Source organism: Hirsutella rhossiliensis (assembly GCF_020360975.1).
Source record: "Hirsutella rhossiliensis strain HR02 chromosome Unknown scaffold00020, whole genome shotgun sequence".
Taxonomy (NCBI): Eukaryota; Fungi; Ascomycota; class Sordariomycetes; order Hypocreales; family Ophiocordycipitaceae; genus Hirsutella; species Hirsutella rhossiliensis.
Genome location: NW_025408686.1, coordinates 827,756 through 854,150, shown reverse-complemented (window position 1 = coordinate 854,150; position 26,395 = coordinate 827,756). Strand labels below are relative to the sequence as shown.

At 51.0% G+C, this 26,395-nt stretch overlaps 6 protein-coding genes across 6 annotated transcripts; 4 read left to right on the top strand and 2 right to left on the bottom strand.

Annotated features, from left to right (window-relative positions):
* Positions 1 to 2,962: 2,962 nt before the first annotated feature.
* Positions 2,963 to 4,431, top strand: HRG_11412 (ATP-dependent DNA helicase PIF1; the record flags this gene model as incomplete). Its single annotated transcript, XM_044869882.1, has 6 exons — positions 2,963 to 3,047; positions 3,129 to 3,375; positions 3,458 to 3,750; positions 3,906 to 4,185; positions 4,228 to 4,248; positions 4,362 to 4,431. The coding sequence occupies 6 exons, from the start codon at positions 2,963 to 2,965 to the stop codon at positions 4,429 to 4,431; spliced, it is 996 nt and encodes a 331-aa protein (XP_044715144.1).
* A 274-nt stretch (positions 4,432 to 4,705) lies between these two features.
* Positions 4,706 to 6,509, bottom strand: HRG_11411 (amidase domain-containing protein; the record flags this gene model as incomplete). Its single annotated transcript, XM_044869881.1, has 5 exons — positions 4,706 to 5,786; positions 5,829 to 6,003; positions 6,079 to 6,146; positions 6,210 to 6,334; positions 6,390 to 6,509. 5 exons carry the CDS (start codon positions 6,507 to 6,509, stop codon positions 4,706 to 4,708), a joined length of 1,569 nt encoding a protein of 522 aa, XP_044715143.1.
* Positions 6,510 to 9,817: 3,308 nt separating this feature from the next.
* HRG_11410 (GAG-pre-integrase domain-containing protein) lies at positions 9,818 to 11,191 on the top strand (the record flags this gene model as incomplete). The annotated part of the gene is made up of 3 exons (XM_044869880.1): positions 9,818 to 10,215; positions 10,410 to 10,432; positions 10,884 to 11,191. 3 exons carry the CDS (start codon positions 9,818 to 9,820, stop codon positions 11,189 to 11,191), a joined length of 729 nt encoding a protein of 242 aa, XP_044715142.1.
* Positions 11,192 to 13,104: 1,913 nt separating this feature from the next.
* Positions 13,105 to 14,410, bottom strand: HRG_11409 (uncharacterized protein; the record flags this gene model as incomplete). The annotated part of the gene is made up of 5 exons (XM_044869879.1): positions 13,105 to 13,175; positions 13,233 to 13,757; positions 13,825 to 14,200; positions 14,263 to 14,331; positions 14,378 to 14,410. 5 exons carry the CDS (start codon positions 14,408 to 14,410, stop codon positions 13,105 to 13,107), a joined length of 1,074 nt encoding a protein of 357 aa, XP_044715141.1.
* A 542-nt stretch (positions 14,411 to 14,952) lies between these two features.
* On the top strand, positions 14,953 to 15,895 carry HRG_11408 (polyprotein; the record flags this gene model as incomplete). The annotated part of the gene is made up of 3 exons (XM_044869878.1): positions 14,953 to 15,172; positions 15,199 to 15,633; positions 15,711 to 15,895. 3 exons carry the CDS (start codon positions 14,953 to 14,955, stop codon positions 15,893 to 15,895), a joined length of 840 nt encoding a protein of 279 aa, XP_044715140.1.
* A 3,921-nt stretch (positions 15,896 to 19,816) lies between these two features.
* Positions 19,817 to 22,359, top strand: HRG_11407 (reverse transcriptase (RNA-dependent DNA polymerase) domain-containing protein; the record flags this gene model as incomplete). The annotated part of the gene is made up of 3 exons (XM_044869877.1): positions 19,817 to 19,861; positions 20,336 to 20,667; positions 21,975 to 22,359. 3 exons carry the CDS (start codon positions 19,817 to 19,819, stop codon positions 22,357 to 22,359), a joined length of 762 nt encoding a protein of 253 aa, XP_044715139.1.
* Positions 22,360 to 26,395: the final 4,036 nt, after the last annotated feature.

The following is a 26,395-nucleotide window of genomic DNA, read 5'->3' as shown; positions in this document are numbered from 1 at the left end:
ATACACCGTCCCCGCGCTTATAGTCCGCGATCACAGCTACCAACCGTGAGTCTATGCTCCAAATCTCTGTCGCCACTGCCCTCCTGACGATATCCATAGAATTGTCACTCGCACCTCAGCTCGGTGGATACTTTCCCAACGATACAACCCATTGTCTCCTTCACGGGACCTGTCATCGGCTCCGGCCGCGACCTCCTGCATGGAAACTCGGCTGCGGCCCTTGACGACACCCAGCTGAGCTGCTGCGGCTTTGTCCAGCTCTCCACCTTTATTTGTCCTGGGATTCCCGGCAAAACCCCTTCAAGGGCTTTCACCCTTCCAAGTTTTCGTCATCTTCCCCATTCACGCTAATCCTTGACCTCCTATGCAAGAAGATGACCGAGAGGCGCGACAGCCAGTTCCAGTCGAACGCTCTCTTCACCTGTACGGGCAAAATCGCCGGCTTACTGGATCACCAGATCATGAAACATGCCCCGGCTTTCGACCAAGACTATATCTTCATCGTCGTCCCCGACACGTGGACTTTCCACGACAAGGCCATGTCCGACCAGGCTTCTGCAACACAACTACTGCCGACGACACCCAAGAGCGCGGTCGGCAATCCTCGGACTATAGCGTTGCGTTGGCCAGGTTTACCTCTACGAAGAAACCCAAGGCCGCCCAAAGCCCCGCCTCCCCACGCCGCATGCTTCTGGCCCAGTCGATCCTTATGCTGGCATCAAGTCGGTCAATGCCCGATCCCTACCAAACCCCAACCAAGAGACCGCGACTTTCTCCCGAAACTTCCACCATAATCACCGACTGTGACGGTCAAGACTCCCAAATCCGATACCTCCTCCTTTCTGTCCCCGGAAGACCCCGCAGAGTCAGAGACGGACACCGAACAGGTCAATCACCAAGACACATCCGCCTCTGGCTCTATCAGACCTCCCGCGTCGATATCTTCCCGACCACTGCGCGCCCGACGTCCGCCCAAGAATATTCTCTAAACTTTAAAGCATCAAACGAAACAATACAACATGACAACATGTCTCATCATCCTCAAAATCAACTGCCAAAGGCTCGAATAGCACATTCTCTTCTCTTCTTGTTCTCCTTTTCATGAAGACGATCAAGTCAAAACTTCCCCAATATACTCCTTATTCTGTTTATACCTACGACTTATACCGGTAGCACATGTAAATTTTCCGAGCCTTCCACTCGCCCAAACATGCATTACCCACTCACATCTCTCTTCAACCCTGCCGTCTCTCCACGCCCTTTGAGTTTGCGCCTTTTAAACAAAATCTCCTCCAGCGGCCTAGCCTGCCTCCCCGACGCTCTGTCTCGGTTTCACTCACGATAATGCTCTACGTCTCTCGCCGTGTCTCGTATCTCGACCTCACTCTTCTTCCTGTCTCCAATCTACTGTCGCCAACTCTCTCTCTCTCTTCTGTAGCCAACTCTTCTCCGGTTCTCTTGTCGCCAAATTTCGTTCCGAAAGGCTTCTTTGCGCGAGCCGCGGCTGGCGAGCCTTCCTCTCGTATATGAGGATTTGGTGCAGACAGGGGTCATAAGTTTCTTGGGCTCTGATTGGTCCCAAATTTGTATGTACGGTCGCAAAACGATCAGCAACTGGATGACGGCTCCTAAAAAGTGGGTCCCGGTTTGTTTACTTGGAATGTCGCGTGACTTGGAATGTCGCGTGACATGGAAACTTCACTGACCCAACTCGTCTTGATATCTTGCTTCAAGCCTTCGGCTGAATAATGAGTTCTAGGTCTACTCAAGGGCTCCAAGTTGACTTGGCTTCGATCGTCTGTGCCCGCTGTGGCGAGAAGAAACCGGCAGGTGACTTCGTGAGCAAACGGAAAACTGGCGGGAACACCAAGAACTGCCTGGACTGTCGGAGTCGGTGCAGTTCTCATGTCAGCTCTGTCTTCCCGCTCCGTATGACATTCAATACTAACGAAGTGAAGTGTTCAAGATCCCGAGGGCGATTCTGACGTTGAGGACCTCGCCGCCCGTCCTTCCTCGCCTGGGAGAGCTAGCGTGAAAAGAGTCGAGGCAGATGCTGACCTGTCGCCTCCCAGCGAGATCGGGAACCCAGCCTAGTTCGCCGGAGAAGCTACGACGACTTCATGCAGCTATGACGTTATTCAAAGTCAATTAGCCAGCCGCACATAGAGCTGGGAACGCCAATTCCACCAACCCAACAAAGCTCGCGGTTCTTCCGGGCGCTGGCCCCGTCACCTGCTGAGCAGCCAGCGACCGATCCAGTCGCCTCCCATTTTGATCCATCGACTGCCCGAGGCAACGCAACCAGAATGAATTATTCTTACCTGGCTGCTAGATTTCACAAAGGCGGGAAGGTATCGCAAGATGATCTCTACCGCAGGGGCTAGGTTAAGCTGGCCGCTATCCAGCGCGACCATCGATCACGACGTCGTGCAGGGAGACTGTGTCCCTGACTCCTTCCATATCTCAACTCGGCGTCTCGGAAGGTTCGGGTGTCCTGGATAAGATGTCCCTTGTGTTTTCGTTGCAGCAGTGTGTTCGGGCTAACAGGGAAAGTAGATGCGAGTCGAGATCGGCCGCAGCCGAATGGGGATCAGGTAGCCAAGGAAGGGGGCAATAGAGACCAGTTTTCCGAACCCGATATGGACGCCGAGGACTATTTCAACCTGCTGCTTTCCCCCGCTCGACCGCGTCGCTACCGTGAACAATTAGGGGCTGATTGTAACTCCGATGCCGAGAACGAAGACGAGAACAGCGATAACGATTCAGTGTATGAAAGCCCTGTTCGTAGTCGCTTGCAGCAGCCGTCTGCGCGGCCAAGACGCGGCCGCCGTGGTCCTGCCCTGGCACAGGAGGGCGGCCGAGACAACCGGGAAGGCGAATCCAGAGACAACCTCGACGGCAATATCGACTGTCGCGGCCGCCACGGCGTATTCGAAGTCCAGTGATAATTCCACCGGAAGAAATGGCGGTCTTCCGTGCACAAGATCCGGCGTGGACTGGCGACCTGGATGCTTGGGCCTTGACGGACTGCGATAGGGCCACCCTCCGTGAGTTCTGGACCAAGCTCAACAATGACCAGATGGAATACTGCAGCCGATGCCGCGAGTGTTGGTTTCAGATGGAAATAGATTATGACGGCATTTGTTCGCGTTGCTATCGAAAGGATGAGAAACGTGGCCCCGACGAGCCTTACTTCTTCTCTGCGGAAAACCAGCTCGACTTTGGCCCCGTACCGACCCGATTGCCCGAGCTCACACCTACCGAAGAGGCATTGATTGCTCGTGTCCATGTCCACGTGAACATTATGCTTGTGCGGGGGCAGCAGTACAAGTATCGAGGGCACGTCGTTCACTTTCTCCGCGAGGTTGGCTTGGTGTACAACCAGCTCCCTCTCCTGCCGGGAGTTGAACAGGGTGTTGCTGCGTCCTGCCAACACGTCGTCACACGCTAATCTCAGCCGGCAATTCCCCCGCCAGTTCCGCGTGCGTCGCCAGGCGGTTATGATATGGCTAGACTACCTGCGCCATCATCATCCTGGCTATCGATCCATCGCGATCGACGACGAGCGACTGAGCCAACTGCCCGAGGACGGCAATGTGGTGGACGCCATCCCCCAAAGTCAGGTGGAGGCTGCCGATGTGGGACCGGAGGAAGATCAGGAGGCAGAGCCTGACCTAGAGGATGCGGCTGCGGTGCCTGACCTGTTGGCCAAGGACACGGAGCTGGATGCTCTGTGGTCTATTCTCGCGGGTGAATCCGAAGCGGATGCGGGGCAACCCCTTGCCACAGGCTCTCCAGGGCAGGCGAGGCACGAGCTCCAGCTTCCCAACATACGGCACACGCCGATCAATGAGTTCAATCACTCTCATGCCCTGCTCTCCTTGGCATTCCCTGCCTGTTTCCAGACGGCAGAGCCGACTTTGTGGAGCCTCGCTTGCGGTCCATTGAGTACAAGGATTACATCGAGCACGCGATGCGGTGGCACGACGGCCGTTTTGCGCGCCATCCAACCTTCCGCTTTGTCGCATTCAACACCCTGATGCGGTCCCAAGCACGTGCGAGGTCCAAATTCTTCGTGAAGCAACACGATGGCACCCGTGAGCCGCTCACGCGAGAGCAGCTTATTCAGGCGCTCGAACACGCTGAGGATCCACGGGCGCAGGCGCTGATCAACTCGATCACAAGGCATGCGGTGTCAATTCGCGGTACGCGACCCTTTTGGAATAGAAAGAGGCAGGACCTCGAGGCGTATGCCTACAGCTTGGGTTGTCCTGGCGCATTCATCACATTTAGCCCGGCTGATTTACACTGGCGGAGCCTCTACCAACACATGCCCCGATATGAAGAGACTCGTCTGAAAGACATGTCCGAAAGGACTTCCTCGAATTCGCAGAAGGGCTCGATAAGGACAACTGGGTTGTCTCGGCCTAATATTCACGCTGTAGAGAGTGTCCAGACGTCCAGATATGCTCTACTTTCCTCCACAAATGAAGCATCAAATCGGCAGAGCAAATATCACAGGACAGTCTATAAAGACCTCACCTTCTTCCGGATCTAGATAGCAGAATCAAGAGTCTTTCAGTCCCTGATATTATGCCTCCTTTGCTCGTCCTCCGTGAGATATTGTGCTCCTTACATTCTCAGGGATTGCCACTTGAGCCTGGTTAATCACGGCCTAGGTTATTAGGGGCGTGAAATGCAGGCACTAAGCGTAGCATGAAGATACAGTGATCTCGGCCTCGGGCATAATAACTCTCTTCGCTTCACCCCGTACCCGCGTCTTCTGCTCGAAGCTATACGCCAGCCCAATCAGTTCGGCCTCAGACCAGTGCCGTCCTACAAAGGACATGGCAAAGGGGATTGATGGGGCCATCATGACCAGGGTCTCATTTTTTGGGTCAGTGTTCGATATTATTGACGTGTTGGCTGGAAAATGTCCCAAGGGTACCGTCACGACAGACGCGCCGATAAAATTGGCCATTTTTGGAGCGTAGATGGTAGGCGACACTATAGCTGTAAGGTTGTGCCTCTCCAGGGCGCCGAGCAGTCCGTCGGGGCCCTGGAGCTGTTGAAGCCTTTGCCAGCTGGGCCAGAAGCGTGGGTCGGTGTTGTTGAAGCCAAATTTATCGAGAGCGTCATCCCAAACCGAAGTGCCCCATAGGTTGTTCTCCTCGGCTGGGGCGTTGCGTGTTCGGTTCCGTAAGTCGGCAAGCGTGTGGATATCGGATGAATTCTCGATGAGCTGGGCAAAGTAGTTGGGAAGGTCGGTCATCAAGTCCGCCCCGAGCGTCATGGAATCGTCGCGGTCGATAGAATTGTCGCTGCCCGCCCTTGTGAAGTTGGCTTCAACAATGGTCGCCCCAGCATCTTTCATGATCTTCAATGCCTTATGAAAGGCATCGGCCCAAGGACCTCCTTTCTTCCACAGGTCAGTTGCTTGATCCAAAACATTGTAGGGCACCCCGATGCGTGCTCCCTGGAGAGCCTTCTCATCGCAGGCCTCCACGTAGTCCGGGAGAGTGCCGAACGGTATTGCAGACGTGTAGTTGTCAGCCGAATCCGGTCCTGCGATGGCCTTCAGGACATGTGCCGCGTCCCGTACCGTCCGCGCCATAGGCCCGACTGAGTCTCGGTGCTCTGACGCTGGGATAACCAGGTAGCGCGAGACAAGTCCTACGGTCGGCTTGATCCCTACAATACCGTTAAAACTCGACGGAAATGAGATGGAGCCGCCTGTATCGGTGCCAATTGCTGCAAAGGCCAGACCCAAGTCGGCAGACACACCGCTGCCGCAGGAGCTCCCAGCAGGGTTCTGATGTGGATAATACGCGGCGTGTGTCTGGCCCCCGTATGGCGAATAGCCATGATGAAGAACGCCGGTGCGAAAATCAGCCCATTCGTCCATGTTTGCTTTGCCAAGGATAATAGCTCCGGCTTCGCGGAGCTTCCTCGCTACCGTAGAATCGTGGGGAACCTTTGCTCCGAGCAGGAGAGTCGATCCGGCTTGAGGCTGTCTTAGTTGCCATGATTCACTGCTGGAAGTTCTGGAACTGGCTAAAAGGAGCGTTCAGTACATACCAGTGTTATTCATCTTGTCCATCGTCGCGACGTTATCCTTGAGAAGGATAGGTATCCCATGCAGAGGCCTGTACTTGCCGTGAGAAAGCAAGCACCATCAAGTGAGGCACAAAGTCGTGGCTGCTACTCACCCGAGACGTTTGCCGCCGATATTCCTCTCCTTGTCGAGAAACGTTGCAATAGCAAGAGCATCTGGGTTGATCTCGGTGACAGCACGAGCTTTGCCCTGAACCTGCCGGATGCGCTCTTGATATGCCTGCTATTAGTTAAGTAGTGTGAACATGATATAAAGTGAACGTTCTCGAACCTACATTTACTAAGTCGAAACTATTGAAGCATCCCCTGTGAAGTCCTTGCTGAAGGTCTTCGAGCGTAGCATTAATGAGACTAGGAAAGGTCCATTTAGCTAAAAGAACACAAGGGGTTAGCATGGAGGCTCGCATTTACAAAGACCTATTGCAGTGCGGGTAAAAAGACGTAACTATTGGTCGAATATGCCGAGACACAGAGAACGGTCAAACAAAGGCACAGGACTGAGATCATCCCCATGTGATTCTCTTTATACATCTTGTTGTTCGTTTAACGTAAGCGAACGAGGCGGCTGCAACATGAATGGCTGAATACTGGTAGTAGATCAAGTAAGAGAAACAAGAGATAGCTCTGCATCAAAGTTCGTATATCGATTTACTGAGAGGTGACTGGTATCTAAATACTATGCTAATGTCCGTTTCTTAGTGACCTTGGTTTCTCTAAAGAAAAGTGATACGAATCATGCTAGCCTCCCGCAAAGGGGCATAAACCTGAGAAAGCAAGGGCCCCCGGCGAGACTAACTTATGTAGGCTCAGGCCGAAACTCTTTTCATTTTATATATATAGGACAAGTAGTGGGCTGCGGCATATACTGAGCTGAACAGGTGATCAACCCTCTCGGCTCTTCTTACTCTAATCCCTTTGAGTGCTCGGGAGCAGCCCCCAGGTCACAAACAGGGATTACCCGTGCCACGCCCCACCTTTATTTGTAACTCGCGAGCGCGCCCCACCTGGGCGCAATACAAAATAATAATAATTGTGGGAATGTAGCATATAGCTATAGTAGGATTGTAAGGGAGGTGCGCACACACGCACACGTGACCCTTAGCGTCACGTGTATGGACCTCGGGGATCCGTGTATAAAGGGCACGTAGTGTGCCCCCTCATTCCCTTTCCTCCTTCCTAGCAAGACATCTTGAATACAACCCATTGCGTTACTGCAGTACAGACCTCCCGACACTGATCAGTGATCGATTTGGTCGATCACAGATTGGCAAGGAAGAAGAGATAGAACGCAACCTTCGAAAGCCCAACTACCATATTCCTAGCGATATTGCCCTGGTTGGACCTAGAGGAGGTTTCTATGCTAAGATCAAGGACTCTACGATTACCCGGACCCGGCAACCAACTAGCTCCCGGTAGGCCATTGATAGATCCTTCCAACTTCACTTAACGGTTACATTAAGTGTAAGTGCGTCCACAACGCCGATTCGACAACTACGTGACAGCCCTCACGATTCGACAACTACGTGACAACCCTCACAATGACAAGCACGACCCCAACCCCGAACCCCGCCTCTACGAGGAACGACGCCTTCCTCGACCAAGTAAGGAATTGGTCCAAAATCTCACGATCCCAAAGACCCAATATCAGGATATCGATCCGACCCGATGGGAGGATGAGATCACGCCACAAGAGGAAGATAGAATAGCTGTTATGACATATACCGCACGATTTATGTCAGAATGCGAGGAGAACGTACACCTTCATGGCACTAATATCCTTGAATTCTTCCAGGATCACTTCCAACAGTGGACCGAGGCAACGTGGAGAAAGATGCCAAAGGAATTTCGAAGGAGCTACGTTACCTTTTAAAGAGACGTGGTATCTATACAGGAGAAAAGGGTGACCACATCATCCCACAGCTCGTCTTCCTACAGACGATCGATAACCCACCAGCCTGGCCCGACAACGAATTCATGGTAACCCAATTCGATAAAGGAACGGAGGCCTATACAAGAAAAGAGAGACGACTAACGCAGAACCCTCCCACCTCCAACACGGCGGAGCCATCCACGCCGTTAGCCCCTATTCCGACGCTCCCTGCTCCTCCCGCTACGACAATTGCGGAACCGCCCACAACGACTGCTACGCTTCCCAACGAACAATACATCCTACAAGCTATCAGTTCCAGCAACAGAGCATCGTTCTAGCAGAACCCTCTTCTCCCACATCCCTCGAAGCGTACACAACGCTTCCCCCGGCCGACATCCCGAACGACATCGTCGATGCCGACACACAACAGAAATTCACCAAGATCTGGGACAAAGAGAAGAACTATACGGGGGAACCCTATGACCTTCTCGATGATAAGCTACGCATCTTTATGAGTATCTGTTATAACATTCAGGTCAAGCCGGACCAATTCCACGCTCTTTTCCTCGAATCCTTACTGGCCGAGCCCAAACGTACTACATTGACCACGTTAACTGGACCTCAACGTTCCGCAAGGCATACGATAGCATCAAGCAACATTTCGATACGGAAGTTAACCACGTTCACTACTATACTGAATGGACGACTATTTCCTTTAACAAGCTCCGTGCCGATAATGCTACGAAATCCCTACACGAGGTTCTTCAGCTACTCCTTGATAAGCTACAGTTATGCCAACGAGCTCTTGGCAACGCGTATGCAGGAAACGTTCCACTGCGTACAACGCTTATTAATGCATGCCGCGGTGTTCCTGAACTTGAATACGCTTTATTCAAGCCCGCCGAAGGAATCGAGCCCTTTTGCAGATCTTCGCTCTTCCGTTGAGACCCATCTTGCACGCGGAATAGCGCCTCGTTATCTTCAAGGAGGCCCTCAATACCATCAAGACCTCGAGGAACCATCTGATCATATGGATCCCAATGACCACTACTATCTCGATCGAAGATACAACAACAATCGCGGAAGATTTGGTCAGAAGGGTATAGAAGGTATAGAGGCAACGCTCAACGAGGCAGCTACAACGCTCCACGGGGAATCTTCAATAGTCAACGCTTTAACCGCCCACAAGGCCGTTACGGCCACAACCACCCGTGGAATAAGAAGTGCTTCGTCTGCAATAAGGAAGGATGTTGGTCTACAAAGCACACTGCCGAGGAACGTCAAAGATCCGAGACCAATACGTCGCCCACTGTCACTTCATAGGGATTACCCCTCCCAGGACCTTACAGCCTACGTTCTTGACTTTGAAGGTCACGAGATGGATGCCCACGATGATGCTAACGACCCTGGGACGAGGACGACAATGAAGATAATGACAACAACCCAGAACAGTGGCACACAAGCCAAATGCTCTGCCAGCAAGCCTTCAACCATCTGATCACAGGGGAAGACGTGTATAGCACTCTCAAAACAACGCTACACCTGCTTCCCAATTCATGATAGAGGAGCGCTACTCAAGACTCCGATTCCAGGGCATCATAATTGACACAGGCGCCGCGAAGGTTTCCACAGCTGGCTACGACCAATGCATCGCTCTACAACGAGAAGACCCTGCTATAACGCTCGATAAGACTACAGCAGGCCAAGCTTCTATCAAATTCGGCAACGGCGAAGCCATTCTATCCCTCGGCTCTATCGCCCTTAAAACACCTCTCGGAAGGATCACATTCCATATCCTCAAGACCCCTACTCCCTCCTCTCTCTCTCGCTGATATGGATCGCCTAGGCATCTATTTCAACAACCTTACAGACACTATTGTCGGACGAACAACCCTCCCGGTTATCCGCAAATGGGGACATCCTTGGTTCCTCCTACCTAAGACCAACGAGGCCGCTATCGCATTCCTCACGGAGAGCGAGATCCGCACTCTTCATCGTCGATTCGGGCACCCAGCGGTCCCAAGACTTCACAACCTCCTACGGCAAGCTGGCCACAACGATGTGACGATAGATATCCTAGAGAACATCTCGAGATTCTGTCATCACTGTCAAATGCACTCTCAAGCTCCAAGACGCTTCAAATTCACCCTAAAGGATGACCAGGAATTCAACTACGAAATCGTCGCTGATGTGCTCTACCTTGAACCCCTCAACGCCCCGTCTTGCACGTGGTAGATACAGCAACAGCGTTCCAAGCAGCCAGGTTCCTCCTATCGATGTCAGCAAAGGATACGTGGGAAGCCCTCCGAGCCCTCTGGATAGACACATATCTCGGACCCCCTGATACTATCAAGCACGACGCAGGGACCAATTTTGCCTCCTAGAGTTCCGTAACGAGGCAAAGCTTATGGGGATAACCTGCAAGCAAGTCCCTGTGGAAGCACATTGGTCCGTTGGAAAGGTTGAAAGATATCATGCCCTCTCCGCCGTGCGTTTGAGATCCTCCACGCAGAAATCGGGACCTTCACATCCCGAATCGATCCTTCAAATGGCTATCAAAGCCATCAACGACACAGCAGGGCTAAATGGCATTGTCCCTACGCTCCTAGTCTTTGGCGCCTACCCTCGAATGGCGTTAGATTCGCCCCTTCTGCTACGACCCTGAAAGGGCTGCCGCAGCCCAGAAAGCGATGAAAATGCTTCGTCAGCTCTCAGCAGAGCGGCAAGTGCAGGGCGCCTTACACACAAAGAACGGACCATCATCAACAGGCGTTATACTATCGCTCCCACTGCAAAGCGAGGTCCGAGTGTGGAGAGAAAAGCTCGGCTGGCAAGGCCTTTTAAGATTAGTGCAATTGATGGCTCCAATGTCACAATTGATACTATCAACGGACCCCAGACCTTCCGTTCCACCCTTGTGCAGCCTTATTTCCGCGACGAGACGACGATCCCTGCCCCGCTGCTGCTGCTGCGGATGATTCTGACATTCCTGTTTCTGATCCTGCGAGCGATTCTGTTCCTGTTTCTGCCCCTGCCCCTGCCCCTGTTCCTGCTCCTAATCCCCCGGCGCCGCGCAAGCGAGGCCGCCCCCCTGGTTCGAAGAACAAGCCAAAGACGACGTTCCTAGTCAAGAAGGAAGAAGATGCCTACCAACTAGCCATCAAGCTACGGGACGAAGGCATTATCACAACGCCAGGCACCCTTTGAGGAATCCGATAGCACGGAGATCGATGATCTATTGGTACGAGGAGTGTTTAGCTTCGAACGCTACAATGAAGCAAAGCACGGGAACCATCATATCTTCCGCTCCCGCATGGTCCGCGAGGTTAAAGGCAAAGAAACCAAACCATACGAGAAGTCAAGGCTCGTGGTCCAAGGGCACAACGACCAAGAGAAACCACCCTATTGACGCAATCCCCGACAATTCAACGCGTCAGTCAACGGCTTGTTTCTGCTATCTCCCCAGACCTCCTTTCTCACGGCATGACCTCTCTCTTCGTGACATCACACAAGCGTATCCCCAGGCGCAGACCGAACTATTCCGCACCATTCTCACGCATCTTCCCGCCGAATTAGAAGGAAGATACCCGGAAGGAACAATCATTCGCGTTATTAAGCCCCTATACGGAATTGCGGAGGCCGGAGTCCATTGGTTTCGAACCTATCACGGGCATCATGTCGATAACCTCGACATGTCCACATCAACCTACGACCTATGCTTCCTAATTACGAATAAGGGACCTGATAACTTTGGGATTGTGGGAATGCAGACTGACGATACCCTTATGCTTGGCACACAACGTTTTTCCGCGCTAGAGGAAGCGGAACTCGTAAAGGCACAATTTCGGGCAAAGCCGAAGACAACGATGACCCCGGGTACTAGCATTGACTTCAACGGTGCAAAGATAACCCTCCAAGACACCACTTTCCACAACGCTCTACTGCTTCAACAAAAGGGTCAAGCAGCCAAGATCAGAGTTGGAAATCGATCTTATAGATCGATTTTCGAGCCTGATCGATCGAATTTTATCGATCGTCACCTTCAATCGATCGATATCGATCGATCGCTGTTTGATTCGAATCGATCGACGATCGAATCGATCAATACTAAAAATCATCCCTATCTAGGGTGATCTTGCCCATCAGTTGAAGAACTTGCCTCCAATTGTCCCTTCAAGCAGACCAAGAGGAAGTGTCGGCTGATAGATGCCAGCTTTACTCCAGGAACGAAGACACTGCGCCATCGCCACAATATGGCGTCGTAGGCGAGATCTCAGTGGTGTTATCATCCTCCCACAGCTGCTAAAATCTCTTTCCGTTCCTGCTGAAGACGACGCGATGGTAAGGTAGTCAACAGCCATATAAGACAGCCGAGGAAACCGCGCAACACCAACGTCCTTCCACCAAGCGATTGGGTCCGTTTTGTATGCGATATTTTCCACCGGCGGCTCTGATAGGTACTGATCAAGCTCGTCCTGTTCTTGCAAGGCGGTTGACTGCTTTGGTCCTTTAATTTGCCGCCCTCGAGGCTCAGGGCAAGCCAATGATCGACTAAACGCCAATCGACGCTCAATATAGTCCAAGCCACTATTAGTCGTATCCGCTGAAACACCATCGCAGGATTGCCGATGAGCCATGTTCTTGTACTCTCTTTCCAGACTGTCGCTAAGCTTCTCGCATATGTTCTTTCCCACCCGACGTCTGACGAGACGGAGTTGGCTCCAAAGCCGTTCCAGAGCGCGCCACTTCTTGCAGGGTGGAACACCACTGCCGCTACATATGCGGTTGAGGTCAGCTTGCTATAGTAGTCGTTCAGCTTCTTCCATCCGAGCTTGATGTAAATCTTCAAAACCCTGCGAGTTCTTGCGTCCATGTCATTGAACAGGTGAACCTCTTTCATGGTCTGATCTTCGTTCTCTTCGATTATAACTCCCTGAACTGCTAGTTCGAGGTGGTCAAGGAGCATCTCTACCACCGGAAGTACTCATCGAACCCTCCTGACGTGGAGCGTTTACCAGCAATACCCTCGCCCTGGAGTTGCTTCGAGGCGATCTTGAATGGCTGAAGGATCTTCTGAACCGCAACAACGACCTTCCATTCTTCAAGGGAAAGTTGTTCTTTCAGTATCGCTGGTTTGTCCTGTTCTTTGCCGCCTTTGCCAAGCCATCGTTCCTCGATGATGGAAAACATCCTGTTCAAAGCCGTACGCTTCAGCAGAGCGCGTGAGGCCATCGCCTCATCGGATTGCCAGCGAGTGCAGACGTTTTGAACCCACGTAAGAATAGGTTCAGTAGGAGCGGTTTGCCGTTGAGCTTCGTAAAGACCTCGAGAAGTTGACTGCTCGTTCGAAGAGCAATGCCAATATTGTGAAGTTTGCCAAATGGCCCAAACTTGCGGTACTTGTCCACTTCTTCGCCATTGATGATGTCGGGCAGTACGTCCTGATCCTGACTGCCTTCTGGGACTGTTTCAACCTCGAATCCTTCTTCCATGCTCGGCACACAGAAGTCGTCGTCGGTCGCCAGCTCATTGATAGCGTCGGACAACTGGCGCTGCTCTTCCTCTTCAGCCACAAAGTCCTTATCGCCCCAATGAGCAAGCAACTCGTTGAAATTATCCCTTTGCTGCCGTACATCATAGCCCTGACGGCCAGGTTCAGAAAATGAGGGCGCAGCGGATGCGACGCTCTTCCCTGTCGAAATCGAACTCAGCGGCAAGCGCTTCCACAGCCGTATCATTATTCGTAGCGTTGTCAAGCGTGTAGTACCCGATTCTGACGCCGGATAACAGTCAAGATTGTCAGCTAACGGACCCAAGAAGTGTTGACTGTGGTTCTATACCTGTCTTCAAGACCAAACGCGCATATTGTATCTGCAACTTCATCTGCAAGCGCTGCTCCAGTATGGCGTTTCGCGAGAGCCGGCAAAGCCAAGAGGATTCCCCATTGGTTCCAATCTTGGTCGATAAAGTGGGCGTTGATACCGAGGAATGATGTGTTTTGTCGGAGTCTGAGTTTACGACATTAAAGGGGAGGTTATGATATGTAAGCCAGTCGAGCAGGAGCAGTTGATTCATCTTCGGATCGAATAACGTATGCAGATTGCTGAGAAGAGTCTGATCTCGAGGGTTCGTCGGATCGGCGCGAAGCATATCAAGCAGGTTCCGTTCTGCACCTCCACTCCCGGTAACTGAGCCTGCACGTTGTCTAGAAGGTGGCTGACAAGTTAGCGGGCATGATCGAACGACGTGGAGATGGGGTACGGAGAGGTGGCACAAACCACGACTTTGTGCTCCTTCCTCAGATGTCGGACGACGCTTCCCAGTCGAAGCGATGAAGACGTAATGTGCTGTCTTCGGCCTGTCCCGGAGGAAGCATCTCTCGCAGATCCATACGATCTTGTGGGGCCGTGACCTGTTGTCCTTCATTCTGAATCCGAATTGCCACCACCACGTCCGTTCTCGAGAAGGGTCGTGGCAAATCGTGCCGGGGAACCGCCCAAATTTATCAGTCGTCCAAGCTTCATAATCTGGAAACCCCATGGGTGCATATTTAGTTGATGCTGAACTGGTTGTCGGCTCGGAAGGCGGCGGCGTGGAGGAGGCGATCTCTATGTCCTCATCAAGCGCGTCCATGGTGGGAAACGTCCGTAAACAATGTGGGCGAGGTCAAATCGAAGGGTGCGAGGCTGATAAGGTCGAATCTGTATGAAGTCTACTCGGACAGGCTGAGGCCCGAAATAATTCCTGGTTGCGACGCGTACTGATTCCGTTGAACGGGGAGGACTTGCAAACGCAAGAGACGGAGAGATCAATTTACTTTTGTCGACACGCGACGCGCGGCAACAAGATAGATATGACTGGCTGCCTGGGACCCCCGGTCGTTTGCCAGGGTGTTTGGCAGACGCGTCGGGCGGCAGCATCGTCACGCATCCAACCTACGCAGCCTACCCTGGACACCTTGTATGGACATGGCGAACGACGATCAAATCGATCGATTGGAGGTTGGATCGATACGATATCGATCGAGCAGGACTTCTAATCGATCGATCGAAATCGAAATCGATTCGATTAATCGATTCGATCAAATCGATTGTACGATCGATTTCCAAGCCTGGCCAAGATCGAACCCATCGACATCAAGGCATACGATCGAGCCCAACAGTACGTGGAACAGCGTGCCCGTGGCGCGTATGTGGCTTCAATCTGTCAACCAGAGGCCTCATTCGACATCTCTATTGCTGCCCAGGTCCAAACCCCTACGGAAGAGGATTGCACGACCCTCAACAAGCGGCTTCAATGGCAGAAAGACCACCAGCAGCGAGGCCTAACGTATATCCCTATTGACCTCGCCAATGCCAAGCTTATCGTCTTTACCGACGGTTCCTTTGCGAACAATAAGGACCTATCGTCACAGCTAGGCTTCGTCATTGCCCTAGTCAATGAGACCGAGACCGCACGTACCAAAGACCAATTCGGGATCAAGGGCAATGTCCTCCATTGGAGCTCAACGAAGTGTAAGAGGGTCACCCGAAGCGTGCTAGCATCAGAGATCTACGGCATGGTCAACGGATTCGATATTGGGATATCACTAGCAACGACGATACGGAAGATCACAGACCGCCTCAATCTTCCCCCCTATCCCCCTAATCGTTTGCACCGACTCTTTTTCCCCTCTACGAGTGCCTCGTTAAGCTAGGCACAACGAAGGAGAAGCGATTGATGATAGATATCATGGCCCTACGTCAATCCTACGAAAGGCGTGAGATCACAGAAATCCGCTGGATTAACGGCGCAGACAACCCAGCAGATGCTATGACAAAGGCATCGCCTAACCGCGCCCTCGAACGCCTCGTCGATACGAATAGCCTTACGATTAGGATAGAAGGATCAGTCGAACGCCCTCCCCGCTAGCTGCCGCTCGAACCGTCACTCTTTTCGCACCCTTGCGGTTGCTGCTACGCTCCCGCACCTGCTGCTACTGCTGCGATTGCAGCGATAAAAGAAGATTTGCCAGTGTGGGAATGTAGCATATAGCTATAGTAGGATTGTAAGGGAGGTGCGCACACACGCACACGTGACCCTTAGCGTCACGTGTATGGACCTCGGGGATCCGTGTATAAAGGGCACGTAGTGTGTCACGAAAAATCAAGCCACCTGTTGTTCAGGTGACATGTTCAATTGAACATCAAATCTGCTTCGCGACACACCCCCTCAGGGATCACGGGCTAGCCTGGGATTCCTGAGACCACTCTCGCTTTAGCTCTGGGCCCTCTCTGCCTTGTGCCATTCGGGCTACTCTGCGACAGTGCCTCGGGCTCTGGCTATGGCATTACACAGGTGCAGGTCTCGAACACTGACTCCGTCGGGGTGCGCGCTAGCCTAGGTGGTCGTGCGCAGTTACCGGAAGTTCCAGGAGGGGTTAGCCCCTCCTCCCGGGCTCATAACTGTCACGAAAAATCAAGCCACCTGTTGTTCAGGTGACATGTTCAATTGAACATCAAATCTGCTTCGCGACATAGTGTGCCCCCTCATTCCCTTTCCTCCCTTCCTAGCAAGACATCTTGAATACAACCCATTGCGTTACTGCAGTACAGACCTCCCGACAATAATAATAAAAGGTGGTGCTTGCTTGAGCGGGTCCAGCATTCGCTTGTTCATCACGAGCTCACCAAAGGTGAGATGGGACCATGTACAGAAGGTTTATAGCTTAGCGTAGTGGCTCTATAGGGGGAACCCTCCGGGCGTAATACAACTTGAAAAAAAAAAAGATAGTGCTGGGCTACAGTCACCTTCCAAAAGTTCCGCCTAATCCAAATCCGACCCAAATTTGGTACGGCAACGAAGCAACTTTAGAGGCGCAAAACACAGCCAATTTAAGGGCAATTGACTAGCCGTTTGATGAATCTTATTTAGCCGAAGTTGGAAGTTTTCGAGGTTATTCTCAGTATTTAGTATACCAACCCCGCGCGACTACAACAGCCGCACAACGCCGAGGCATCGAATCCACGAGGTTTTCCAACACCCTCTCTTCAATCTGCTCCCACGCCTCAACCGCTGCTTCGCATAGCTTCCGCTTTGCACAGTCATTTTTTTGGGAGGCCAACAAGGTCGGGGTGGTTTTCTATAAATTTTTCCTTTAAGACTTTCCATAGATTCTCAATCGGATTTAAGTCCGGCGAATAAGCCGGCCAGTCGGGCAAACGCACCCCGTTTTCTTCGCACCATGGCACAAGCCAGTCTTGCACAACCGCAGCCGTATGTGTAGAGGCGTTATCTTGGGCGAATACGGAACCGGGCAGATCGGCCGTGGATCTCGTTGCTGCCTTGATTCATGACATCGAGGAGGCATTTGCCTGCAAGCAGGTTGCAACATTGGTGACTTTGGACATTCAGGGCGCCTTCGACACAGTCCTCCGCAACAGCTTGGTCCTTCGCCTACGGGAGCAAGGGTGGCCTGGGCACCGACCCTCGCGCGATGGGTCGGCTCGTTTATGCAAGACAGGTCGGCACCAGTGTTGCTAATAATATAAACAATACGTATATTGGCAATATGGACCCCTCGCAATATTATTGTACTGTCAAGAGGTGCGTATTGTATTGCGCAATATGGCATTGGTCCATATTGTATTGTATTGCCAGTGACCCAATATATTGCCAGTAAAACAATATATCCCGTATATCCCACGTGACCCTCATTATTCAACCGTCGTTGCTGAAATATCGTCACCCTGAAAATCCTGTATCCCAAACCATGACTTCAAGCACTCCAATGCCTGAATTACATCACTCCCAAGTCGATTTCGACGGTCTGTGATGGTTATTTTTGCCCCAGAGAAGAGTCTTTCGGGCTCAGCAGACATTGCGGGAATTGACAGTATATCCACCGCCATTTTGCTCAGGTATGGGTAGTTCTTTTGCTGTGTTTCCTCCAGCCACCATGCGAGGGCGCTTGTGAACCCATAAACCCGTTCAGACTTACAATATCGCTCGTACTCGTCTGTGATAAGTGCTGGTTGTAGGTGCTTGTTTCTCCAATTCAAGAACTCGTTCGTGGTCGTCAACGGAACCTCAGATAGAGAAGGCGGCTCCACAGGTTTATAATCATCCCACAGTGTCTCCATCAGCTTCTTTGACGAGTCAGCCCACTCCTTCTTCCAGTTTTCGTGTATGTAGTGCCATTTATGCGAAGGGTGAAGCACAATCGCAGCGACGTAGGCAGGCGATTCGTCAGTAAGACAATAGTACTTATCCATCTTCGCCCAGCCCGAGTTATACATTGGTGCCATAATCGGATCGTCGATATGTGCCTCTTTTCCTGCTTCAAATTGCGCCAATACGAAGTCCATAGCCAAGAGAACATTGTCAAGAGTTGCAAACGATGACTCAAGGGCCTTTGTCGTCATTTTAAGCTTCTCCAAGAAAGACTTGATCTTCTCGAGGATGACCCACTCCTCGGGAGAGAGCTCGTCTCCGGCACAATCTCCTTCCACCCATTTGTTGAATATCCTCGACTGCGCCTCTAAGATGCAAGGCCGCTCGTAGCATGGTGTACCACGAACTCCACCTCGTGTCATTATCTCGCGCAAGCTTGCGATTATGGCTGATGGCCAGAAACTTTTGGCGACGCTGAACACTACTTTGGACGAAAACCACGAAGTTGTGGAGCTTGCCAAGGGACCCTTTTCCGCCACGCCTCGATCTCTTTTAGTGTCACATTATGCCCATCACGTTCGTCGTCTTTGAGCTTCTCATTATCGGTAACGAAGAGAAAGCTTTGGCGGCAAGGTTGATAATGTGACCTTGGCAGCGGAGTCGGTGAGATTTGGGATCGTATCGAATGTCATATCGACGTAGAAGGCCTGTAGATGTTAGGGCCAGTCAGAAAAACAGGGCACCGTACTTACCAAGGGAAAGAGATCTCATCATTGTATCGTTATTGCCTGCATTGTCCATCACAAAATATCCAAGGTTGGAAGCAAACCCCAGTCATCAACCACTTCCAAAATTGCCCTTGCCAGGTGATATCCGTCGTGCTCACTGTCGATGTCTTTCAAAGCCAAGACATGGTGTTCCAACTGACTGTCTTCTGCAACGTAATGAGCAACTACGCCTAAGATGGCCAAAGAGTTGGGGGAAGTCCATAGGTCGCAGCTGATATGAATTTTTGACTTTGCTGACTGGATGCGCTGCTTGACCTTCTCCTTCTGACCTTCGTACTGCCGCATAATCCATTTCTTGATGGTCTCGTGTGTATCTGGAAGCCAAGTATCGATATCGGCGTTGAGGTAGGCTAAGAATGCTCGGAATTCTGGGCATTCCACAAGCCTAAATGGGAGAGAACAGGACGTAATAAACCTTACGTATAAAGCTTCGAGCTGGTCTGGGTCGATCGAGTCTCCGGATTGATCGTTGAGCCGACGGCGTTTTCGGGGATGTTCTTTGGCCATAACACGAGCTATCTCGAGAATAGTTCGTATATTCGTGACTTTGGCTGTTCGTGGCGCGCCTTTGGGAGGCCGTGACCGTCAGGAGGAGGATCCGTAAGGTGCTTGGCTGGGGCCGCAGTTCCACCGGAACAGCAATACGTTTTGTCACAGTGTTTGCAGCGCCATTCTTCTTTTCCGGTCCGCTGATTGTAGTATTTCGTCTCTATGTCCTCGTCTGGCATATGAGAAAAGACCCATGATGTTCTTGGCTTGGCCGAAGGGTTTATGGAGGCCGTGCGAGGTTGCGACGATTGGCATTCAGTGGTTTGGGTCTCATCTGGATCATGCAACCGTGGGCTGGAAATCTCCGAGTATTCGTCTGATATTGACGAATCCCGTCGCGGCGATGTTTGAACAAAAGGCAGGCGTTGTTGAGGCATCGAGATTGCTTGTAAGTCCTGGGGTGGGAAAGCGGGGTTGAGGAGGAAAACAGTGTTTGGACGGCGAGCCGCTACCCTGTAGGTCTGGATTTATACATACATTTACGCGTTTCCGTGCGCCAATAGGAAGATTTTACGTCCTGGAGGTCCGCCAGACGAAAAACAATACATAGAACATGCTTATATTTACGCGTGTATTTTGACGCGTCATCATATTGGCGCGAATTGGGAACGGAAAGGCGAATGACCACCAACCAATACAAACAATACAAGCCATATATTGCCAGTATGGAAGGCGCCATATTGTATCGTCACAATATGACGGCGAGCATATTGTATTGGTACAATATGAGAAATCGCGTATTGTATTGTATATACTGCAGTATACTACTTTATTGTCATATTATTAGCAACACTGGTCGGCACGCATCCGCTATCAAGATATCGCAACGAATTCATCGCCTCTCCAGTGCGGGCTGCCACAGGGATCGCCAGTCTCGCCGATCCTCTTCCTACTGTATACGGAACCAATCTACCGCTTGGGCAGCTCAAAAGGGCGTTTCGGCTATGCGGACGACACTGCCATCCTTTGCGTCGGCGATAGCCTGGATGAGACGTCCGCCGAAGCATCTCATCACGTGCGTGAGCTTGTATCGTGGGGCGCCGCCAACGGGATCTCCTTTGACCCTGAGAAGACAGAAGTGATGCACTTCTCTCGAACGACGCCCAAGACGGCGCCGCCAGTGCTCCATGGCGAATTTGAGAAACGGCCGGGCCGGGCGATGCGTTGGCTCGGCGTCTGGCTCGACAGCACTATGTTGCAAAACTCCCTTTTGGGTCTAGGCTCCCTGGCCCCGGTCATATGAGTACCTCGGGTTGGTGTGGAAAATGTACCGCGGACTAGCAGCGGGCCCGCACGTTGACGCTCCTTGAGTCCGTTCACTACCCTCCGGAGGCGGCGATGGTCCAGCGCCATGGTCTTTCGCTTCCCAGGGCTCTTCTCAGCTGTCTCGTCGAAAGAGGCCAAGCGGGATGTTGCAATCAGCGACAGGCCATATCAGTTATTCTAGCAGAAGTGCTGTTGGGATGTGCATCTCACTTTTGGCTGGATGATCCATTCGACACGGGAGCTGGTCCTGGAGCGGCAGCAAGTGGCAAGAAGTGCCCTCTTCCTGATAGAATGTATACTATACCTGAAAACGGGATATCAACTTGGGAGAAGCTCGGAGGGATATAAAAGGGGCTGTTTGGACGGGAAAGGAGGCTACCGGGGTGAGAGCGATTAACACAACATCTGATCGTATGATACTCGACCTTCAAAAAGTCCCTTTATCCACGTTTATGCTCACTTTTGCTCTCTCCTTCGCGAGACACTCCACTCGTCTTGGTACAGTCCAGATTTCATAAACAAAAATATTTTAGTGAAATAATGGCCTCGCCCGCTGGAATGCGGCCAGGAAACCCCCCAGTAATTTTGTCAAGTCTAGTTGTGCGTATCAATGTGTTTGCCAGTGGTATGTAGAGTGCCGACTCGCCGTATAACATTGGTGGTGCGGCTGGCAGGCGACTTGCTGTCTGTAGAATTGCGTTTTGCTGGTCCTCTGCGGCACCATACACTGAGGTACATGAAGGAATGTACTGAGGGGTAACCTGCATACCACACTAACCTGTTCTGTCTAGTCGGAAGCGGTTTTGGGGGTTTTGCAACAGTGACCCCTATAGGCTGCCGTACCCTAGTCTAATATCGCACCTCAGCAGGATTTTGGCATGCCATGCCCACAGAGCGTCACAACGTCGCATCAACCTAACGCATCTGCATTAGAAGTGAAGCTTTTCGCGATATCTCTCCACACATACTACTTACCGCCGCCGCCGCAAGTTGACGTGTTCTGGCATCGCGAAAAGCCTCAGGGCATGAGCCCTGACGACGCCCCACAAGATCCGCTCCCTATACGCGGCAAAGGCCGGCCACAGGGCTCGTTGAACCTTCAAAAAAGCACACGTCGCGACCAGTCGGAATTTTGAGGTCGTTGAGGGCATCGAGCGAGCTAAGGCCACAAGGCCGCCGCCGTCAACAGCGCCGGCAGCGCTGACGGGCACAAATTCTACACGCAACACACGCAGGGGCAAGGCTGTCGCTGTCAACACCACTGCCAGCGGCGCTAATATGACGAGTCAGGCGTTGGAATACCTTCATACACACGGCGACTCGTACGAGCCGGGCACAGAGATGCCACGGGCGTATCAGCGCGCCGCTGCTGCTGATGACTCTGATGACGAGCTTGCTGGCGAGACGCAGGGCACGATCCACTGTTATCAGGCCACGCAGCCAGCTACACAGTGGACTTCACAGCGGACTTCACAGCGGGTCACGATGCCCTCAAATCGTCGAGAAGAGGAGGATATAGAAGATGAGGACGACCCTTTGGCCGATTTCGATGAGATGGAACGGCGGGTGGATGAAGAAGCTCGTGCGCGGCGAGTTTTGGATACAGATGACCCGCTGTAGCTACTTCCTTTGCGATTGTATTTAAATTGACGGTGGTGCGCTTCGTATGACTCTAAAATCGACTCCCTTCCATAGGTAAAGGGTATCACGGCCGGCTTCAATTGCGACTTCAATTGCGCCATGGACGTTGCTTGCGCCCGCTTGCAGTTCGTAGTGGGGAATGTGCACACAAAAATGCGGTATCGGCGCTGCCCCGCGATCTGCGCCACATTTTGTTGTACGTTCAGCAAAATGTGTTGTACGGATAACTACCCCCCTAAGATAGACTTATGCCTAGCTAAGACGAATACCTATATTAGATAATATACTATAAAACTAATAATAGCTTAGTAAACGATTCTGATGGTAGGCACCTATGTGCCTACAGATACGCATGCGCACAAGCTGTAGGCTGAGTCACAGTCACGACAGGTAGGGTAACCGGTGATGACTTCAATTGTAACTAACTAGGGAAGAGGAAGCTATTCACAAGAAACGGAATGTGCACTGGTAATGGGGCATGCAGCCGGGGCTGCGTGCCCTGATCGCGGGGTAGGGTGTCACGTGGGAGTCGTGCATGAACCGTGATGGTATCCCGATTGCACGGGTTACTCAGCAGGTTAGTATTCCAACAGATTCTATTATATATTAGTATAATAAGCGACTTAAGTATTTAAATCTATCGCTTCCTAACTATATAGCTAATATCCGCTAAATATAAGTAATTTTTTTTCTATAGTAAGTAGAATAGTCGCTTCTCTCTAGAATCGACTTAAGGCATAAACGATTAGTATATTCTAGGTATTACGTTCGTAGCTATAGGCGGGTAGCTAGCGCTTAGAAGGAGGCAGAATCTAGCTAGAGATGATCTCGCGTAGGGGATATATAAAGTTATGCAAGCCGTGCAAAGGCAGGAAGTGGATCCTGATCTTACAGACTCAGGTCTCACAGGAAAGCATTTCGAATAAAGACACTTGCCAATCCACGCAATCCACGCAATCCACGCAATCCACAATAACTCCAATGGATCCACTATACCAAAGCATTCAAGTGGATTATAATCTACCCACTCCACATAGGCTGCTAGTAGATTGAGTGTAGTAGTAGTAGCAGTAGTAGTGTATTTTCCGTCCAGCAGCTTTTGGCCGCTCAGGTCTCCGCGGGGGAGCACAGGACGTGCTGAGCTAGCGGGTGTTTACCTGCTACATATCGTACACTTCACCCACTATCCAGCATTTCATCGGCTCAACGGCGCTCATGACAAACCTGTTGCCCGTCAGCGGGACGTCCAGGCATGAAGAGAAAGCTGTCTCGTGGTCAGAGAGTGGATTTCAACCCTGCTACAGGGTCTGCGTATACTCGACAAGCTTGTTTTCATTGCGAATATAGCTACTCCGAGTTTACAGTGGTTGAAAATAAAATGAAGATCTACGAAAAAATGGGGATTTGTTAGTGCTCATACTTAAAGGAGCTTGAAAATTCGAGACGCTAAAGCCCTGACTCGTCCCCAGCTTCTACGGCATTAAGGGAGTAGGGGCAGCTCCTTAATTTCCTAGTTAAAATAACTAATTTATAGCTAAATTTTAGCTTCTTAAACTTGTTTTTAACGTGTTTATCATAGTGAGTCATAGTAATCAAAATATTTTAAAAAATCTGTTTACGAGCTACGAGTACTATAAGGGATTTTCCGATGATCTGCCGGATCTGGTGATCTGCCGGATTGCGGCGACTTCGCACGCTCAACATCAATCGACAATAGCTCAACAACAACGGTGCCAATTGACGTATCCTTTGATTTCCTGAATCATCAGAAGCAGTGAAAGTCTGGCATATATTTAGAACTTTTATCTAGGGGGCAATGCGCTGCGGTGCTGACATCAAACCAAGCAACGGCCAAAATAGGATGCCGACAGATTGTGTAAGTCATTTCAGCCAATACAGCAAAAACAGAACATTATTGGCTTTCATCGTAGGCTTTAATCATGTGGGATTCTCCCCATTCTATCCATAGTGCAGAACTTGGCTCAGGATACTGCAAAAAATGGGGGTTGGAAGGGCGAGCTGGATAACTTCATTCTACGCACCCGTAATGAGCCAGATTGAACGTGATTCGACGGTACAAGCATCTTCTGAAAAGAACCTATCTATGCATCTGAATGTAAGGTTTATTTTTAGCTTGAAATTCAGTGCGCGAGGCTCCGCTTTCACACCTGACAAGGAAAGACGTGCACGAAAATTGAGAAATTCGACACCCTACCCTAAAACACGTATAACATGGATGAAATGGGCTTTCTATTCCTTATGAGCATTTGAACGAACAGGGTATTCCTCTTATTATAAGAAAACAAGGCAAAATTGCTCGGCGTATTAAAAATGGCAACCCATCCTCCTTACGTTCAAGATGTGCGTCAGTCAAGAGATGGCATCGCTGCCCCATTTCTCATCCACCAAGACAAGCCAGCACAAACTCTGGACTTTTGGTTCGTGAAACGTGAATCAAGTCGTCAATAAATATTTTTAACACGTCAAAAACGAGGTGGACGAATCACAATATTGGAAATGAGCAGCTCACCGGTACGTTCGACCGGTTTACCAGGGTGAAAGCTCGAAACGGTTGTGCTTATCGCCTTTGGTTCCCGATGGCCACTTAACCATTTTAGTATCGAATTTATGGAGTGGTGTGACCGGCACCGAGTGATCGTTGTGGTGTTTCCTCAATCCATTCATCGGCTGCAACCCTTGATGTATCGTTATTCAGCCTCTCTCAACAGCGTATACGCATGATCTTATCCAGTACACAGACAAATCAAAAGGTTCATTGGATTGCTGAAATCGAAGATCTAGACTGTGTTTTGGAACGCATTTCAGGAAGTAGTCGAGAAGTCCTCTGTTGATGCTGGCCGCAACAGCCGAAGGCTGAGCAGCACCCTCGGGAGCCCTCAATATGAGTTTTAAGTGCTTGATATGAGAGTTAAAGTATGCAGAGAACAAGTAGTCACAAGAACCAGCGCAGGCAGACCGGTAAGGCTTCAAAAGATGATCTCTTCTGCTGTACAGATTCTAGTGCAGACGAGGTGTTTAGCTCTAAAATTGTGGCTCAAGCTCGCCAAAATGACAGTGAAAGGACTCCAAAAGAAAGAGGAGGCTCTGAAGAAGGAGGCCTGAAAGCTTCAGCGACAGCAGAAGGCAGCGGAGCAAAAGCTCTCGCTCTAGAGAAGAGGAAGCAATGAGAGGCGGAAATTGGGAGAAAACGACGGATGACGGAGGCCGTGAAGCAAAATAAGGAGATAAATTGGCATTATTAACAAGAGCTGAAGATTTTGAAAGTGGAAAAGCCACAGAAAATGCAGAATGAGCGACGGGTGGCTTCTGAGGGTCGCGAGAGGAGTCAGGATGTTCACGCTGCAAAATTGTCACTCTTCCGTTCACACCAGAGCGGGCCATAGCATTGCAGGTACCAAACACACTATATAATAACGCAAATAATAAGGCAATGATAACTTCAAACGACATATCCTGTCCTCAAAGGCCCTCTTTAGCTGTTGATAGTGATCGGGAGGCAATGGGTGCATTTCGGGGACTTGCGCGATCGGAGAGTAACAGAAGACGACCTCGATGGCTGGATGACTTCAAAAAGATTGAGTGGCATCTTTGAGCATTATTAACTGCTCTTATAAGATTTTAGAACAATTCAAATAGTATTCGTGAAGTTATTCTCAGTTCTTTGCTGGAATGCAATGAGCCCAAAATCCGGCGAATCGCCAGATCCGGCAGATCACCGGAAAATCCCTTATATAGAAGAGGAAATACGCACTTACTTCCTCCATCTCAGTGAGTAAATGTTAATTGTCTGTACGCGTGAGGTGAAGACGCAGTTCTCAATCTGTGGTATTGATTCCTTGTCCAAATACCTTCCTTCAGGTCCCTAGTCTCGTCATGTGGCCATCCTTCTTTAGTGTTTTGGCACTCATTTTCCTTCAGGGTGTCACGGGCTGTGCCCGGCTGGTGGACCCGGTTGTACCGGGTCCGGTGGGTCGTGCTCCGGTGGCAACACCGG